The following is a 17,453-nucleotide window of genomic DNA, read 5'->3' as shown; positions in this document are numbered from 1 at the left end:
TCTTACGAATATCCTTTTCACATTGGATATGAATTTTATTAAGTTTGATACTGACATTTCCTAGTCAAAGCATTTAAACTGAGGTACCACACAGACGTCACAAGGCGTCTTAATGGGGGAAAGGGTTAAGGTTGTGTTGTGATAATGAAAAATTTAGATTTGTTGAAACTAATACTGTACTGGTAGATTCAGAAATTATTGCGAGGTTTTAAATAATGGGACTTGGTTATTAAGGGCATAATAAGAACTCACATTCTGATACAGATATCTGTATGTCAATTTTCCTGAAAATCGCAATAATTCGTCTTGATTTTATGTCCATTCTTCAATAAATGCAGAATGTGTCCATGGGATACAGATGATGCCCCCGCTTGCAAATAATGTTATAAAGGGATATAAACTCAAAACTGTACAAGCGACGCTACCCAAATTAGTACTTGATCTGAGTTTTGTGGCAAAAAGGATTGTGTTTAAAGTTTGATAACATTTGGTTGAAGCAAACTTAAGTTAGGGTACGGAAATGAAAAATCAGTAATTTTTCCATCTGTAAAGGGGCATAACTCTAGAATGGTGAAAATAATGTCACCAAATTCAAATTTGATCTGTGTTATGTTTTCATTAGCATTGTGCATAAGATGTATAATATTTAGTTGAGGCAAACTCAAGTAATAGAACAGAAACAAGATTCAGATGTAGACAGATTGACATACAGAAGGACAAGGATAAAACTTGAAATTGCAATAATAAATGAACACAATAATCTCTGAATTTACTGTAGTTTTATTTGACAATAATTTATTTAGATGGTAAAACCTCAAGTTTTCTTTTTGGCTGAGATCAGACAAAAGACATTTGCAATGCTGGTACTTACGGTTTTCCTTTATGATTGAGTCCTGTCAATGAGACATTAGGATTTGATGGTACTTACGGTTTTCCTTTATGATTGAGTCTAGTCAATGAGACATTAGGATTTGATGGTACTTACAGTTTTCCTTTATGGTTGATCCCAGTCAATGAGACATTTGGATTTGATGGTACTTACAGTTTTCCTTTATGATTGAGTCCTGTCAATGAGACATTAGGATTTGATGGTACTTACGGTTTTCCTTTATGGTTGATCCCTGTCAATGAGATATTAGGATTTGATGGTACTTACGGTTTTCCTTTATGATTGAGTCCAGTCAATGAGACATTAGGATTTGATGGTACTTAAGGTTTTCCTTTATGATTGAGTCCAGTCAATGAGACATTAGGACTTGATGGTACTTACAGTTTTCCTTTATGATTGAGTCCAGTCATAGAGACATTAGGATTAATTGGTACTTACAGTTTTCCTTTATGGTTGAGGCCAGTCAATGAGATATTAGGATTTGATGGTACTTACGGTTTTCCTTTATGGTTGATCCCTGTCAATGAGACATTAGGATTTTATGGTACTTACGGTTTTCCTTTATGGTTGAGCCCAGTCAATGAGACATTAGGATTTGATGGTACTTACAATTTTCCTTTAGGGTTGAGCCCAGTCAATAAGACATTAGGACTTGATGGTACTTACAGTTTTCCTTTATTATTGAATCCAGTCAATGAGACATTAGGATTTGATGGTACTTATGGTTTTCCTTTATGGTTGATCCCTGTCAATGAGACATTAGGATTTGATGGTACTTATGGTTTTCCTTTATGATTGAGTCCTATCAATGAGACATTAGGATTAATTGGTACTTACAGTTTTCCTTTATGATTGAGCCCAGTCAATGAGACGTTAGGATTGATTGGTACTTACGGTTTTCCTTTATGATTGAGTCCTGTCAATTAGACATTAGGATTTGATGATACTTACGGTTTTCCTTTATGATTGAGTCCAGTCAATGAGACATTAGGATTTGATGGTACTTACGGTTTTCCTTTATGATTGAGTCCTGTCAATTAGACATTAGGATTTGATGGTATTTACGGTTTTCCTTTATGGTTGATCCCTGTCAACGAGACATGAGGATTTGATGGTACTTACGGTTTTCCTTTATGATTGAGTCCTGTCAATGAGACATTAGGATTAATTGGTACTTACAGTTTTTCTTTATGATTGAGTCCAGTCAATGAGACGTTAGGATTGATTGGTACTTACGGTTTTCCTTTATGATTGAGTCCTGTCAATTAGACATTAGGATTTGATGATACTTACGGTTTTCCTTTACGATTGAGTCCAGCCAATGAGACATTAGGATTTGATGGTACTTACGGTTTTCCTTTATGATTGAGTCCTGTCAATGAGACATTAGGATTTGATGGTACTTACAGTTTTCCTTTAGGGTTGAGCCCAGTCAATGAGACATTAGGACTTGATGGTACTTACAGTTTTCCTTTATGATTGAGTCCTGTCAATGAGACATTAGGATTTGATGGTACTTACGGTTTTCCTTTATGGTTGATCCCTGTCAATGAGATATTAGGATTTGATGGTACTTACGGTTTTCCTTTATGATTGAGTCCAGTCTATGAGACATTAGGATTTGATGGTACTTACGGTTTTCCTTTATGATTGAGTCCAGTCAATGAGACATTAGGATTAATTGGTACTTACAGTTTTCCTTTATGGTTGAGGCCAGTCAATGAAATATTAGGATTTGATGGTACTTACGGTTTTCCTTTATGGTTGATCCCTGTCAATGAGACATTAGGATTTGATGGTACTTACGGTTTCCTTTATGGTTGAGCCCAGTCAATGAGACATTAGGATTTGATGGTACTTACAATTTTCTTTTAGGGTTGAGCCCAGTCAATAAGACATTAGGACTTGATGGTACTTACAGTTTTCCTTTATTATTGAATCCAGTCAATGAGACATTAGGATTTGATGGTACTTACGGTTTTCCTATATGATTGAGTCCTGTCAATGAGACATTAGGATTTGATGGTACTTACAATTTTCTTTTAGGGTTGAGTCCAGTCAATAAGACATTAGGACTTGATGGTACTTACAGTTTTCCTTTATTATTGAATCCAGTCAATGAGACATTAGGATTTGATGGTACTTACGGTTTTCCTATATGATTGAGCCCAGTCAATGAGACGTTAGGATTGATTGGTACTTAGGGTTTTCCTTTATGATTGAGTCCTGTCAATTAGACATTAGGATTTGATGATACTTACGGTTTTCCTTTATGATTGAGTCCAGTCAATGAGACATTAGGATTTGATGGTACTTACGGTTTTCCTTTATGATTGAGTCCTGTCAATTAGACATTAGGATTTGATGGTATTTACGAGTTTCCTTTATGGTTGATCCCTGTCAATAAGACATTAGGATTTGATGGTACTTACGGTTTTCCTTTATGATTGAGTCCTGTCAATGAGACATTAGGATTAATTGGTACTTACAGTTTTCCTTTATGATGGAGCCCAGTCAATGAGACGTTAGGATTGATTGGTACTTACGGTTTTCCTTTATGATTGAGTCCTGTCAATTAGACATTAGGATTTGATGATACTTACAGTTTTCCTTTATGATTGAGTCCAGTCAATGAGACAATAGGATTTGATGGTACTTACAGTTTTCCTTTAGGGTTGAGCCCAGTCAATGAGACATTAGGATTTGATGGTACTTACGGTTTTCCTTTATGATTGAGTCCTGTCAATGAGACATTAGGATTTGATGGTACTTACAGTTTTCCTTTAGGGTTGAGCCCAGTCAATGAGACATTAGGATTTGATGGTACTTATGGTTTTCCTTTATGATTGAGTTTAATCAATGAGACATTAGAATTAATTGGTACTTACAGTTTTCCTTTATGATTGAGCCCATTCAATGAGACGTTAGGATTAATTGGTACTTACGGTTTTCCCTTATGATTGAGTCGTGTCAATGAGACATTAGGATTAATTGGTACTTACAGTTTTCCTTTATGATTGAGTCCTGTCAATTAGACATTAGGATTTGAGGGTACTTACGGTTTTCCTTTATGGTTGAGCCCATTCAATTAGACATTAGAATTTGATGGTACTTACGGTTTTCCTTTATGATTGAGTCCAGTCAATGAGACATTAGGATTAATTGGTACTTACAGTTTTCCTTTATGATTTAGCACAGTCAATGAGACATTAGGATTTGATGGTACTTACGGTTTTCCTTTATGATTGAGTCCAGTCAATGAGACATTAGGATTAATTGGTACTTACAGTTTTCCTTTATCATTGAGCACAGTCAATGAGACATTAGGATTTGATGGTACTTACGGTTTTCCTTTATGATTGAGTCCTGTCAATGAGACATTAGGATTTGATGATACTTACGGTTTTCCTTTATGATTGAGTCCAGTCAATGAGACATTAGGATTTGATGGTACTTACGGTTTTCCTTTATAGTTGAGCCCAGTCAATTAGACATTAGGATTAATTGGTACTTACAGTTTTCCTTTATGATTGAGCCCAGTCAATGAGACATTAGGATTTGATGGTACTTACGGTTTTCCTTTATGATTGAGTCCAGTCAATGAGACATTAGGATTAGATGGTACTTACGGTTTTCCTTTATGGTTAAGCCCAGTCAATGAGACATTAGGATTTGATGGTACTTATGGTTTTCCTTTATGATTGAGTCCAGTCAATGAGACGTTAGGATTTGATGGTACTTATGGTTTTCCTTTATGATTGAGTCCAGTCAATGAGACATTAGGATTTGATGGTACTTACGGTTTTCCTTTATGATTGAGCCCAGTCAATGAGACATTAGGACTTGATGGTACTTACGGTTTTCCTTTATGGTTGAGCCCTGTCAATGAGACATTTTCCATGGCCTTATCTGCATTATCTTCATCACATGTGTTTCCAAAACTATCGTAACCATACACCAATCTAAAGGCATCTCCATGTGACACAGAAAATACAGCTATGTATATCTGAAAACATATATTTTAACTTATTGCAAAAAAATTGAAATGATTCTTACAGTATCTTTCATGTTTTGTTAAGTGTTGTACAATTGATATTTTCAATGTGTAGTGTCAGTGTTAAAATTATACACTGGAATTAAACTTCAACTAATTGATTGATTGTTCTTTCCTTAATGTTAAGAGGAAAATATCTAACACATTTAAGATGACAACAGATTAGCAAGTATTAACTCATATGAATGAAAAAGTTGGTACATCTAGTAAAGGAGCAACCATTTTGACAGCCACTCTTCTTATTATTGAAGTTTAAAAAACATACAAGACTAACTATGCCTAGAGGTTTCCAACAATATATGACCAGTGAAAAAATGGGCAGGGTTAAATATGTTTTGTGATATCTCAACCCTTCCCTAATAGCTCTAGTCAATGTGGAATTAACAAACACAGCAATATGCACAGTAAAATTCATTTTTTCTCAAAAACATTCAAAATGATTTGAGCATTTATTCAGTTTATTAGTGCAAACAGCCAGTTATCATACCAACAAAGTCCTGAAAAAAAATATTTATTCTTATGGATGTCAAAAAGGAAATTAAAATATTGTCTGCAATTTAAACCTTTTTAAGCATAGGAGTCACAATTGCAGTAAGTGCATCTTTTTATCTATTTGAACTTACCATTCCGGCCCAGAACAGGATAAATATAAGTAATACAGGTATGTCTGTACATCCTCTGTTCTCTGAGGAATTCGTTAGCCGAGCTTTCTCTGATGAATCAGGCTGTAAACAAAACTAGAGGCTCTAAAGAGCCTGTGTCGCTCACCTTGGTCTATGTGCATATTAAACAAAGGACACAGATGGATTCATGACAAAATTGTGTTTTGCTGATAGTGATGTGTTTGTAGATCTTACTTTACTGAACATTCTTGGTACTTAGAATTTTCTCTATCTATAATAAACTTGGACCTTTAGATACAGTGAAAAATATTTTGTAAAAATTTACAAAAATTTACCAAATTAGTGAAAATTGTTAAAAATTGAATAAAATGGGCAACAACTCCTTAAGGGGTCAACTGACGATTTTGGTCATGTTGACTTATTTCTAGATCTTACTTAGCTGAACATTATTGCTGTTTACAAGTTATCTCTATCTATAACAATATTCAAGATAATAACCAAAAACAGCAAAATTTCCTTAAAATTACTAATTCAGGGGCAGCAACCCAACAACAGGTTATCCGATTTATCTGAAAATTTCAGGGCAGATAGATCGTGACCTGTTACATAATTTTACCCCTTGTCAGATTTGCTCTAAATGCTTTGGTTTTTGAGTTATAAGCCCAAAACTGCATTTTACCCCTATGTTCTATTTTTAGCCATGGCGGCCATCTTGGATGGTTGGCCGGGTCACCGGACACATTTTTAAACAAGATACCCCAATGATGATTTTGGCCAAGTTTGGTGTAATTTAGCCAAGTAGTTTCAGAGGAGAAGATGTAAAAGATTACTAAGATTTACGAAAAATGGTTAAAAATTGACTATTAAGGGCAATAACTCCTAAAGGGGTCAACTGACCATTTCGGTCATGTTTGACTTATTTGTAAATCTTTTTTTGCTGAACATTATTGCTGTTTACAGTTTATCTCTATCTATAATAATATTCAAGATAATAACCAAAAACAGCAAAATTTCATTAAAATTACTTATTCTGGGGCAGCAACCCAAAACCGGGTTGTCCAATTCATCTGAAAATTTCAGGGCAGGTAGATCTTGACCTGATAAACAAATTTACCTCTGTCAGATTTACTCTAAATGCTTTGGTTTTTTAGTTATAAGCCAAAAACTGCATTTTACCCAAGGTTCTATTTTTAGCCATGGCGGCCATCTTGATTGGATGGCTGGGTCGCTGGACACATTTTTCAAACTACATACCCCAAAGATGGTTGTGGCCAAGTTTGGATTGATTTCGCCAAGTAGTTTCAGAGGAGAAGATTTTTGTAAAAGATCACTAAGATTTACGAAAAATGGTTAAAAATTGACTATAAAGGGCAATAACTCCTAAAGGGGTCAACTGACCATTTCGGTCATTTTGACTTATTTGTAAATATTACTTTGCTGAACATTATTGCTGTTTACAGTTTATCTCTATCTATAATAATATTCAAGATAATAACCAAAAACAGCAAAATTTCCTTAAAATTACTAATTCAGGGGCAGCAACCCAACAACAGGTTATCCGATTTATCTGAAAATTTCAGGGCAGATAGATCTTGACCTGATAAACAATATTACCCCCATGTCAGATTTGCTCTAAATGCTTTGGTTTTTGAGTTATAAGCCAAAAACTGCATTTTACCCCTATGTTCTATTTTTAGCCATGGCGGCCATTTTGGATAGTTGGCCGGGTCACCGGACACATTTTTTAAACTAGATACCCCAATGATGATTTTGGCCAAGTTTGGTGTAATTTGGCCCAGTAGTTTCAGAGGAGAAGATTTTTGTAAAAGTTAACGACGCCGGACGACGACGGACGACAGACGACGGACGGACGACAGACGACGGACGACGGACGCCAAGTGATGGGAAAAGCTCACTTGGCCCTTTGGGCCAGGTGAGCTAAAAATGACAATCTCCTATAGTATTCATTTAAGTAAGGATGTAAAGTACAAATAATAATAAACTATATAGGTGTATCAGGTAGCCTTATTAGACAAAAACAATAATAATAAACTATATAGGTGTATCAGGTAGCCTTATTAGACATAATAATAAACTATATAGGTGTATCAGGTAGCCTTATTAGACAAAAACAATAATAAGAAACTATATAGGTGTATCAGGTAGTCTTATTAGACAAAAACAATAATAATAAACTATATAGGTGTATCAGGTAGCCTTATTAGACAAAAACAATAATAATAAACTATATAGGTGTATCAGGTAGTCTTATTAGACAAAAACAATAATAATAAACTATATAGGTGTATCAGGTAGTCTTATTAGACAAAAACAATAATAATAAACTATATAGGTGTATCAGGTAGCCTTATTAGACAAAAACAATAATAATAAACTATATAGGTGTATCAGGTAGTCTTATTAGACAAAAACAATAATAATAAACTATATAGGTGTATCAGGTAGCCTTATTAGACAAAAACAATAATAATAAACTATATAGGTGTATCAGGTAGTCTTATTAGACAAAAACAATAATAATAAACTATATAGGTGTATCAGGTAGCCTTATTAGACAAAAACAATAATAATAAACTATATAGGTGTATCAGGTAGCCTTATTAGACAACAAGAATGTGTCCACAGTACACGGATGCCCCACTCGCACTATCATTTTCTATGTTTAGTGGACCGTGAAATTGGAATAAATTCTCTAATTTGGCATTAAAATTAGAATGATCTAATCAAAGGGAACATGTATACTAAGTTTCAAGTTGATTGGACTTCTACTTTATCAAAAACTACCTTGACCAAAAACTTTAACCTGAAATTTGCACTATCATTTTCTATGTTCAGTGAACCATAAAATTGGGGTCAAAACTATAATTTGGCATTTAAATTAGAAAGATCATATCATAGGGCACATGTATACTAAGTTTCAAGTTGATTGGACTTCAACTTCATCAAAAACTACCTTGACCAAAAACTTTAACCTGAAATTTGCACTATCATTTTCTATGTTCAGTGAACCGTAAAATTGGGGTCAAAACTATAATTTGGCATTTAAATTAGAAAGATCATATCATAGGGCACATGTATACTAAATTTCAAGTTGATTGGACTTCAACTTCATCAAAAACTACCTTGACCAAAAACTTTAGCCTGAAGCGGGACAGACGGACAAACGAACGAACAGACAGACAGACGGACGAACAGACGCACAGACCAGAAAACATAATGCCCCTCTACTATCGTAGGTGGGGCATAAAAACAATAATAATAAACTATAAAGGTGTATCAGGTAGCCTTATTAGACAAAAACAATAATAATAAACTATATAGGTGTATCAGGTAGCCTTATTAGACATAATAATAAACTATATAGGTGTATCAGGTAGCCTTATTAGACATACTAATAAACTATATAGGTGTATCAGGTAGCCTTATTAGACATACTAATAAACTATATAGGTGTATCAGGTAGCCTTATTAGACAAAAACAATTATTCATTTGATCCCCTTATATATATGTTAGCAAACAGGTTGCAGAAAATGATCAATGACTTTCTATGGATATTATGAGGTTAGCGTACAAAACTTTTTCTTTTTTCTTTGCACTTTAATTTCATCATCACTTAATCTTATTTTTTCTTGTCCTGTTTATGTATGAAATATTTGTCACTGGGCATGTGTTAATAAACATCCAGTCAACAATTTTATTAAGTAATTATTTACTGATGTTGAAAAGTATTCTAATCAAGGCAGGACAAATGAAAATGCATGAATAAAATGGCATCAAAGTTGTGATATTTTCAAACATTGCTTTATACATGGTAAAAATGTCAATGCTTTTTAGTATTTGATTAAATGCTTGAAAATCTTTTTATCAAACAGCAAGGTAATGAATTTACTAAGTCTTATTCAAATCAAAAGAATATCTGTTATATTTTTCAAATAAATCATTTTCATGAAACCTAAGAACCACCGATCTTAATCAGGATATACAATGTACCTGTCTTGTACAAACAAAAGTTTAGAGAAATACAAATGTTTAACTTGTACTGGGACTGTTTCCGTACTTCTTTATGAGAATGACAACCTCAAACAGAGACATAATGAAAACTTTTTATTCCTGGCATGCTATTATTGACAGTAATTCTATAATCAATATAATGCATTAATATTTCAGTTAATTCCAGAATTTAAATGCTTGTTTTCCTGTAATTATTCAATTGTTTCTTCTTGCTTTAATCGCCTACAATTTACCCAAGCAAATATTAAAGAAAAAAGTTGTACTGAAATCACAATGTCAATATGTAACCAATCAAAATCTTCAATCAGGAAAATTCATTCTTTGAAATAATTGCATAAAGCATGTTTCTTCTAAGATCCAATTGATTTTACCACTGACTTAATATCAATCATAATTATTTAGTTATCTAAACTCGTTTAATAAAGAAATCGAAGTAAGACATCTAGAACATTGCATTATGGGATTTCATGCTGACAGCAATTTATGATGAAATCTGAAACATTTAAACCTTGTTAAATTGAATCATTTATCTAGCTTATGCTCATGCTCACAGAAAATAGCTTTTTGATCTTCAATGTGTTTTCTTCTGATACAATCTCAGTAATTTGTTTCTTCCAAATCAATAGGGGATAGATAACATTAAGACATAATTTACTGGAGACAAAACTTAAATTTAGAACTTAAGTATAGCATATAAAATAAAATTGCGAATTGAAATGGGGAATGTGTCAAAGAAACAACCAAAGGGCAAGAAAACAGATGAAGACCATCAATGGGTCTTCAACACAGTGAGGAAATCCCCCATGAATTATTTCGATTCTAATAGGACAAATACAGCAATTCTTTTGGATCAAAGCGCTCTAGGAGGAGTCAAATATTTGCCATTCCCATATAGTAAAGCACTATTAAATTGGTGTAAAAGAACAGGGCAAACACATATTAAAACCATAAACGATAACGTATTTAGATAGTTTAGGATGAATTTAAATGATAATTTACTTATATGTCTTATATGTAAAAAAATAAAATGGCTCATTCCACATTTTAGCATCGTTCGTTTACGTTTCCTTGTTTTGATGATTTTTGGTTTCACAAGCCTGTATTTTCCCATAAAATGCTTATATTCTTACATCATCGTTCTATGAAGTTGGGTACCACATTCATAAAAAAGCATATGATGTGGGAGTACGATTGGAACAGCCCAGGCAATATATTCATATTTTACCACGGATGGGTACTCAAAGCATCATGTTAGAATGGTATATATCATAACTGGTATCTTCCTAATCTTGGTGAAAATACATATTATATGATAGCTGTGCACATTTTAAAACAAACACAACTGTTATTGATTTTTATATCTTAAATGTAGTCTTATATGAGCAATAATGTGACAATATATTTGTGACCTCTCTTATTGATATCTTGTGAGAAGTCACATGCATGCAATCTTATTTTATTATCATTTTTAATTTTAGAATTCTTTGAATCACTAAAATTTTGCAAAGGAAATTTTAAAAATGTATCATACATTTGATTTCTAGATAATTTTAATAAATTCTGATTAAAAAGGTTTTATCAAATTCATTGGCACCAGTTAAAGACTATGGTAAGCCTAAAGCAATTAATAAATGACTGTTTTAATAGTAATTTGCCAAGTGAAATTTTAGGGAAACAGACAGAAAAGCAATTTTGATTTAACAAATTTATGTAATGCTATCCATGGATTTTAATATTTACCTGATCACAACAACAGCAGTCACCAGCACACATGATTAATTCTTACAATCTGAAAATAAAATAAAAAAAATATCTATTGATATATATTTCAATCCAGTCAAATCACCTATTTGCTAACAAATTATTTACCTTTGAGCACACAGGTTAATGAAATACTTCCCCTCAAACTCAGGTAATCTTTTTACTTTTGCTAATGGGAAACAATGTCTGACTTATCAAGTCTTTTCATAAACCTCATCATCTTGTGGTAGTGTGTGCTCTTTAACTTTGAGTGTGGGAAGCTGTGTATTTCAAAGGCGTCCTACTTTTATGAGATTGTCTAGAATTTACTAGTTAACATATCTGGATGACTTTGTCAATATCCCCCTTTTCAAGTAAGTGAAATAACAGCTGCTGAGGGTATAGACATTATTTATTATTTTCTGTATTACAGTAGTTTTCAATACTTTTCTAATTATTTCAGTTTATTTTCTTTAATATGTTAATATGCTCTCCCTTATACAAAGTGAAACACAACTATATAGTGGCAACATTTTACAGTGCCACCCATACTTGGCAGCAATAACTTGTAGTTGAGGGTATATAAGTGTTCATAATATACATAATATACATGTACTTCCTTCTTACAACATTTCAATAAAAAGCTGTACCCAACAAATAGCAGTAGAAACAGACAAGCCTATATATTTATATTAGTAACTAAATAACAGTGTGAAACCATATATGTCAGTCTGGAAAGTCACTGATGTAATCGTACAACAATTCAATAAAAGCTGTACTCTAAAGGAAAGAATATACAAAATAATGCTCTGGTCTAACAACAGATACAAAAATAAATTTCCATCGATTCATTGTCTGAGAGTAAGTGATTTACATCACCTATCCTCAGCTTGCTTTCAATTGATTTTTAACTTGTCTCAAAGACTTAAACATCTGATAAACATGCAAAATAGTTCTGGACTGTCAGTGAAGCAAGCAATCAACATCAGAACTGGATTCCATCTGAAGGAAGTTGGATGTATTACTGCCATAAAAAGAAGAATGGTTTCATGCAAAAGTCTTATCCATCAGATTACTATTGTACAATGGTTCTTGGCTGCCAATGAAGCAAACATCAAAAGTTCAATGAACAGTATAAAATGATGCTCCAGACAGGTTGTTTAATAAGCAATGAACAGTATAAAAAGAGGCTCCAGACCGGTTTCTAAATAAGCAATGTACGGTATTGGTATAACAGCAGATCCCAAATGAATTGTGACTGAAATTTACATAAAGCTTGGTAAACATGATAATTAAAGGCCCTAGATGATTTGTAAATGGCTTTATATGAGCAAGAAAATCAACTAAGTTTGTTTCTGTCAATACAATAATTTGGTGTAAATGTATGAAAGCGGGTCCAATAAGACTGTAAGTTCATTATAAGTAATAATATAGTCAAGATTTAATGGGAGTTCATTATATAAAACCAAAGTCCTTTTAAAAAACTTTACAGCAAAAAAAACATTAGTTCAAAAGTAATTTGAAAAAAGAGATTCAGGTGAGTTTAAATTAAAGCAAGTATAAATCTTTGAAAGTTGAGAAAAAGAATTCCTCTGGATGATCAGGCAGTACTAAAACAAAATGAAGGAATGTTTCTATTCTTTAGAATTTTCCTCATTTCTTGGATAACTGTTTGCATACCATAATAATTCATCTTTATTTTGTTAAAGCAGATTCGAATTATTCATATATACAGCTTTAATGATTTTCTACCCTTGACAGAAGCTTCTAAAACTAATCTGTCATGTAAATTACTGGGTTTACTGCTTAAAACTTGGTAAATTTAATCTTTCACAACCTTCAAGATTTATGTAAATTTTGTGAACTTTGAAAACATCAGTTAATTAACAAGCCTTCAAATTTGTAAATGAAAGAAGAATTTCTTTGGACGACAATAGAATCTTACAACGCCATTCAACTGTAATGGCAAAAAGAATTTCTTTGGACAATAATGTAATGTTACGAATCCATTGAAAGCATTCAACCGTAATGGCATAAAGAAATTCACTCTCAACAACAATGTTTTGTTCTGAAGCCTTTTGCCGTTTTAAGGGAATGAGGAATTGTTGTCGACAAGTATATTTGGTGCTGATCTAGACTTCTAATCAGTCACTATAGACATCATGTCAAGTCGCTATTGTACATCCACAAAGCCAAAACCATTTCCTATTTATTGCTTTGATTGAGATACATGACTTATTCTATCCATCAATTCATAAATCGTAGAACTCCTTTCCAAATTCAATCTCTACTGCAAAGTAAGAATTGAATTTTCTCTTGATGATAGCTATACTGATTGTCTGATTGCATTGCAGCATAATTCCATTACTGATTCAGTATTCTTAGGGGCATGTAATCCATTGTAAAAACCATAATTTTTCTCACCAAATGAAGTAATTAGGAATTGTCAGAATTTTTTACACTGATCAAGTCAAACAAATCAAATCTGAATAGCAAGAAAATATAAAACATAAATTATTGTCTTGAAGAGGAACATAGAAGAAATTATATCATTTTACACAAGATTTCAGTATTGATTTTCAACTATAATTTCTCATGAAATCTAATGCTGAGGGCAAATTGCATCAATTATTGTGTTCAGTATGATATATTAAATCATTCTTACTCAGAGACAAATGGCAGATCTAGAATGTCAAAGTCTGACAGATTCTGTATTGATGATAAGCCAAACAGAGTATCATACCAGTACTGATGCTCTCAGTGATGGATGTGTAGACTGACCATACATTCTGTTTAAGGACATAGTCCAACATGACCTCATTATCCTTAAATTGTATGATTTTGAATGCTTGTATTTCATTCATAAATGGTGTCTGTATATAGGTAAAAGCCAAAGCAATCTATTAATCTTCTTCCAAGTTTTAAAGAAAATTAAGAATATGAAGTCTCCATCTTTGACACAAAATCTGTACATGCACAGCAAAACAACACAAAAAAGCTAAGATTTATTATCTTTTCTGTATTGTTTTCTAATATTTTAGTTGTGCAACAGAAAACCAAAACAACTGCATTATACAACTTTTTTCTACCATTAGCTTATAATGAAGATAAAATAAAATATTGTAAGTACATAATCCTACTGTTCAATACTAATCAAAATAGTCAAGCAATAAAAAGTTACAACTATGATTTAAACTACAAAGATCAAATAAATTTCCTGAAACTAAGCAATTAGCTTCTGTAATTTCTCCATATTTTTGTCCAGAAAGGTTATAAACATTCTGAATTTGTCACCAAAATTGCTCAGTATTTCTCATTTTGAATATCAATTAGGTAATTGATTCTGGCAGTGAATTCTTCTACAGAATATAAAATTCTAATCATTGGGGATATCTTCACAACTTTTACTTAATTAAACAAAAGGTGCTACTTTACTTTTCCACTTCCTCTATTTCAAATTCTTTGCATTTAACAATTATAGTCAGTTAAAATTTACTCAATGTACGGTATTTTAATCTCATTTTCAATTTTAAAAGAACAAAACTGCACATAAATGCAACATTCTGACAACTGCTCATGGTTAGAAGCACTGGAAAACTACGATTTCTTCATATTTAACCATAGCAATATTATCTACTTGTACAATCCAAGACTGTTATTCGAATTTAAATGTCCATCTTGCCACAACTCTTAGGAAGGTTTTATACATAGCTTGTTGAACCATAGTTTTAAAATTTTTGTTTTATTCACTATTCAATACAAATTTCTCCAGTGGCATATAAAATTATTCCATTTATCCTTTTGATCACTTTTATGAAATAGCTATATTGCTACTACCCAAGTTATAATTTTGATTTGTTTAGTTTAACGAAGACTAAACACATTTATTAATAACCTACTAGCATGAATCATAACTAAACACATCAATCTTTTTACTGATGGCAAGTACCAAAACTGAACATATCAATTATTTTACCTGCATAAAGTAAAAAGTAAAATAAATTCATTGACTGTAAGTACCAAGACCAAATACATCAACGACTACACTACTGACATGTAACAAAAAAAAATACATTAACTAATTCAAATTGCTCAAGGTATCCAGAATCAACACATCAACTGGTACACTGCTTACAAGTACCAAAACTGTACACATCAACTAGTATACTGATCTCAGGTACCAAGACTGATCACATCAAGTTTAACACAACTGGCAAGAACAAAGACTGAACACATCAACATTAAACTATAGGAAAGTACCAAGGTTGAACACATCAATTATTACACTGCTGAAAATTACCAAGATTGAGCACATCAATTATTACACTGCTAACAATTAAAAGGATGAACTCTTCAACTATTACATTTCTTGTAATATCAAAACTGAACACATCAAATATTTCACCACTGGTAAGTACCAAGACTACACACATCAACTATTAGACTAAAGACAAGTACCTATACTGAGGATATCAACTAGGACACGGCTGATAAGTAACAAGACTAAACACATCAACCAGTACAATGCTGGCAAGTACAAAGGATTAAACTATTAAATTACTTGTAAGTATCAACGCTGGTCTCATCAATTAGTTCAGCACTGGCAAGTACCAAGACTGAACACATCAACTAGTACACTACTGGCAAATACAAAGGCTGAAATCATCAACTCTCAGGTACCAAGACTGAACACACAATATACAACTGGAAAGAACAAAGACTGAACACATCAATTTTATACTGTTGGAACCTGCCAAGACTGACCACATCAACTACTACACTGCTGGCAACTACCAAAACTGTACGAATCAAATCATACACTGCTGACTAGTACCAAGACTGAACACAAAATGTTTTACATTGCTAGCAACTAACAAGACTGAAATCATCAACTATTACACTTCTGTCAAGTACCAAGTCAGAATGTATCAACTATTACACTATGAGGAAGTACAAAAACAGAACACACCAACTTATACACTGCTGGCAAGTACCAAGTTTGAACACATCAATAATTACACTACTGGCAACTACCAAAAAAAGACCACATCATCTATCACAATACTGGGAAGTACCAAGATGGAACACACAAACTATGACACTGCTGGCTAGTACAAAGACTGAATACATAATTTTTTTACAAGTACCAAGAATGAAAACCTAAATTATTAAACTGCTGACAAGCACCAAGAGAGAATGTATCATCAATACACTACCAGGAAGTACCAAGACAGAACACACAAACTCATACACTGCTGGCTAGTACCAAGACTGAACACATCAAGTATTACACTACAGACAAGTACCGAAAACTGAACACATCAGTTATTACACTACTGGAAAGTACCTGAAAGACTGAACACATTATTACACTGCTGGCAAGTACCAAATGCAATTCCTATCAAGAGTTTCATTAAATATGATTGAAAATAAAGAGATTTATTCCCTTAGTCATGAGCTTAGATTCATTAAATCTAAATTTTCTGGACAAGGCTGTTAAATCCTTAAAATTGACAAAACAAGAATGTGTCCCCAGTACACGGATGCCCCATTCGCACTATCATATCTAGACAGTTGAACTTAAGGCTTTTGAAAGAATTCTATTTTTAAAATGTAATTATTTTCTTCAATTCCGATGAACTATTTGGAATTCATTAAGAACATAAAAAAGCTAACTCACCTTTAAAAGTTTGGTTTCTTTCTACATAGATATACAAATCTCATTGAATTATTGATATTTCATTAGAATTATCAAGCTTTAAAAATCTTCAAAGAATGGCACATTATACTGCAAAGCACAACTCTAGCTCAATATTTCTTTTCACATTCTAAAGGCAATCAAATACTGAAGTGCTCTTCAAACCAGAAACTGCAATTTACTTTTCTACTCAAGTCGGCAGAGGACAAATTAACAAGCATATGATTCCAATGCTAAATGAACTCCTCTGGGAACAATTTGTGTTTTCCGTGAGTGGAAGACATTTTGTATTGCTATGCAGAAATATAAATAGTTACACGATTTAATGCTTTTACCAAATATTTATAACACTATGTAATATCATGGTAAGCACACTGCTTGTTACAATTGGCTGTAATGAATCATAAAATAACTGT

At 32.7% G+C, this 17,453-nt stretch overlaps 1 protein-coding gene across 7 annotated transcripts in view; it reads right to left on the bottom strand.

Annotated features, from left to right (window-relative positions):
* LOC143052932 (choline transporter-like protein 1) overlaps positions 1 to 17,453 on the bottom strand; it is a 69,796-nt gene that overhangs the window by 35,027 nt on the left and 17,316 nt on the right. For 6 of the 7 annotated variants that reach the window (XM_076226137.1, XM_076226102.1, XM_076226145.1 and 3 more), the window contains 3 exons: positions 11,340 to 11,388; positions 5,567 to 5,668; positions 4,747 to 4,895 (listed from right to left, as the gene is read on the bottom strand). In XM_076226137.1, the coding sequence (XP_076082252.1) occupies positions 4,747 to 4,895; positions 5,567 to 5,668; positions 11,340 to 11,372 (284 nt within the window). In that variant the 5' untranslated portion in view covers positions 11,373 to 11,388. Of the gene's footprint in view, positions 1 to 4,746; positions 4,896 to 5,566; positions 5,669 to 11,339; positions 11,389 to 17,019; positions 17,367 to 17,453 lie in introns of those variants that run through there. The other variant, XM_076226132.1, reaches the window with a different exon arrangement.

This window comes from Mytilus galloprovincialis, chromosome 1 (assembly GCF_965363235.1).
Source record: "Mytilus galloprovincialis chromosome 1, xbMytGall1.hap1.1, whole genome shotgun sequence".
Taxonomy (NCBI): Eukaryota; Metazoa; Mollusca; class Bivalvia; order Mytilida; family Mytilidae; genus Mytilus; species Mytilus galloprovincialis.
The sequence above is the reverse complement of the archived record's forward strand: the minus strand, read 5'-3'. Positions and strand labels throughout refer to the sequence as shown.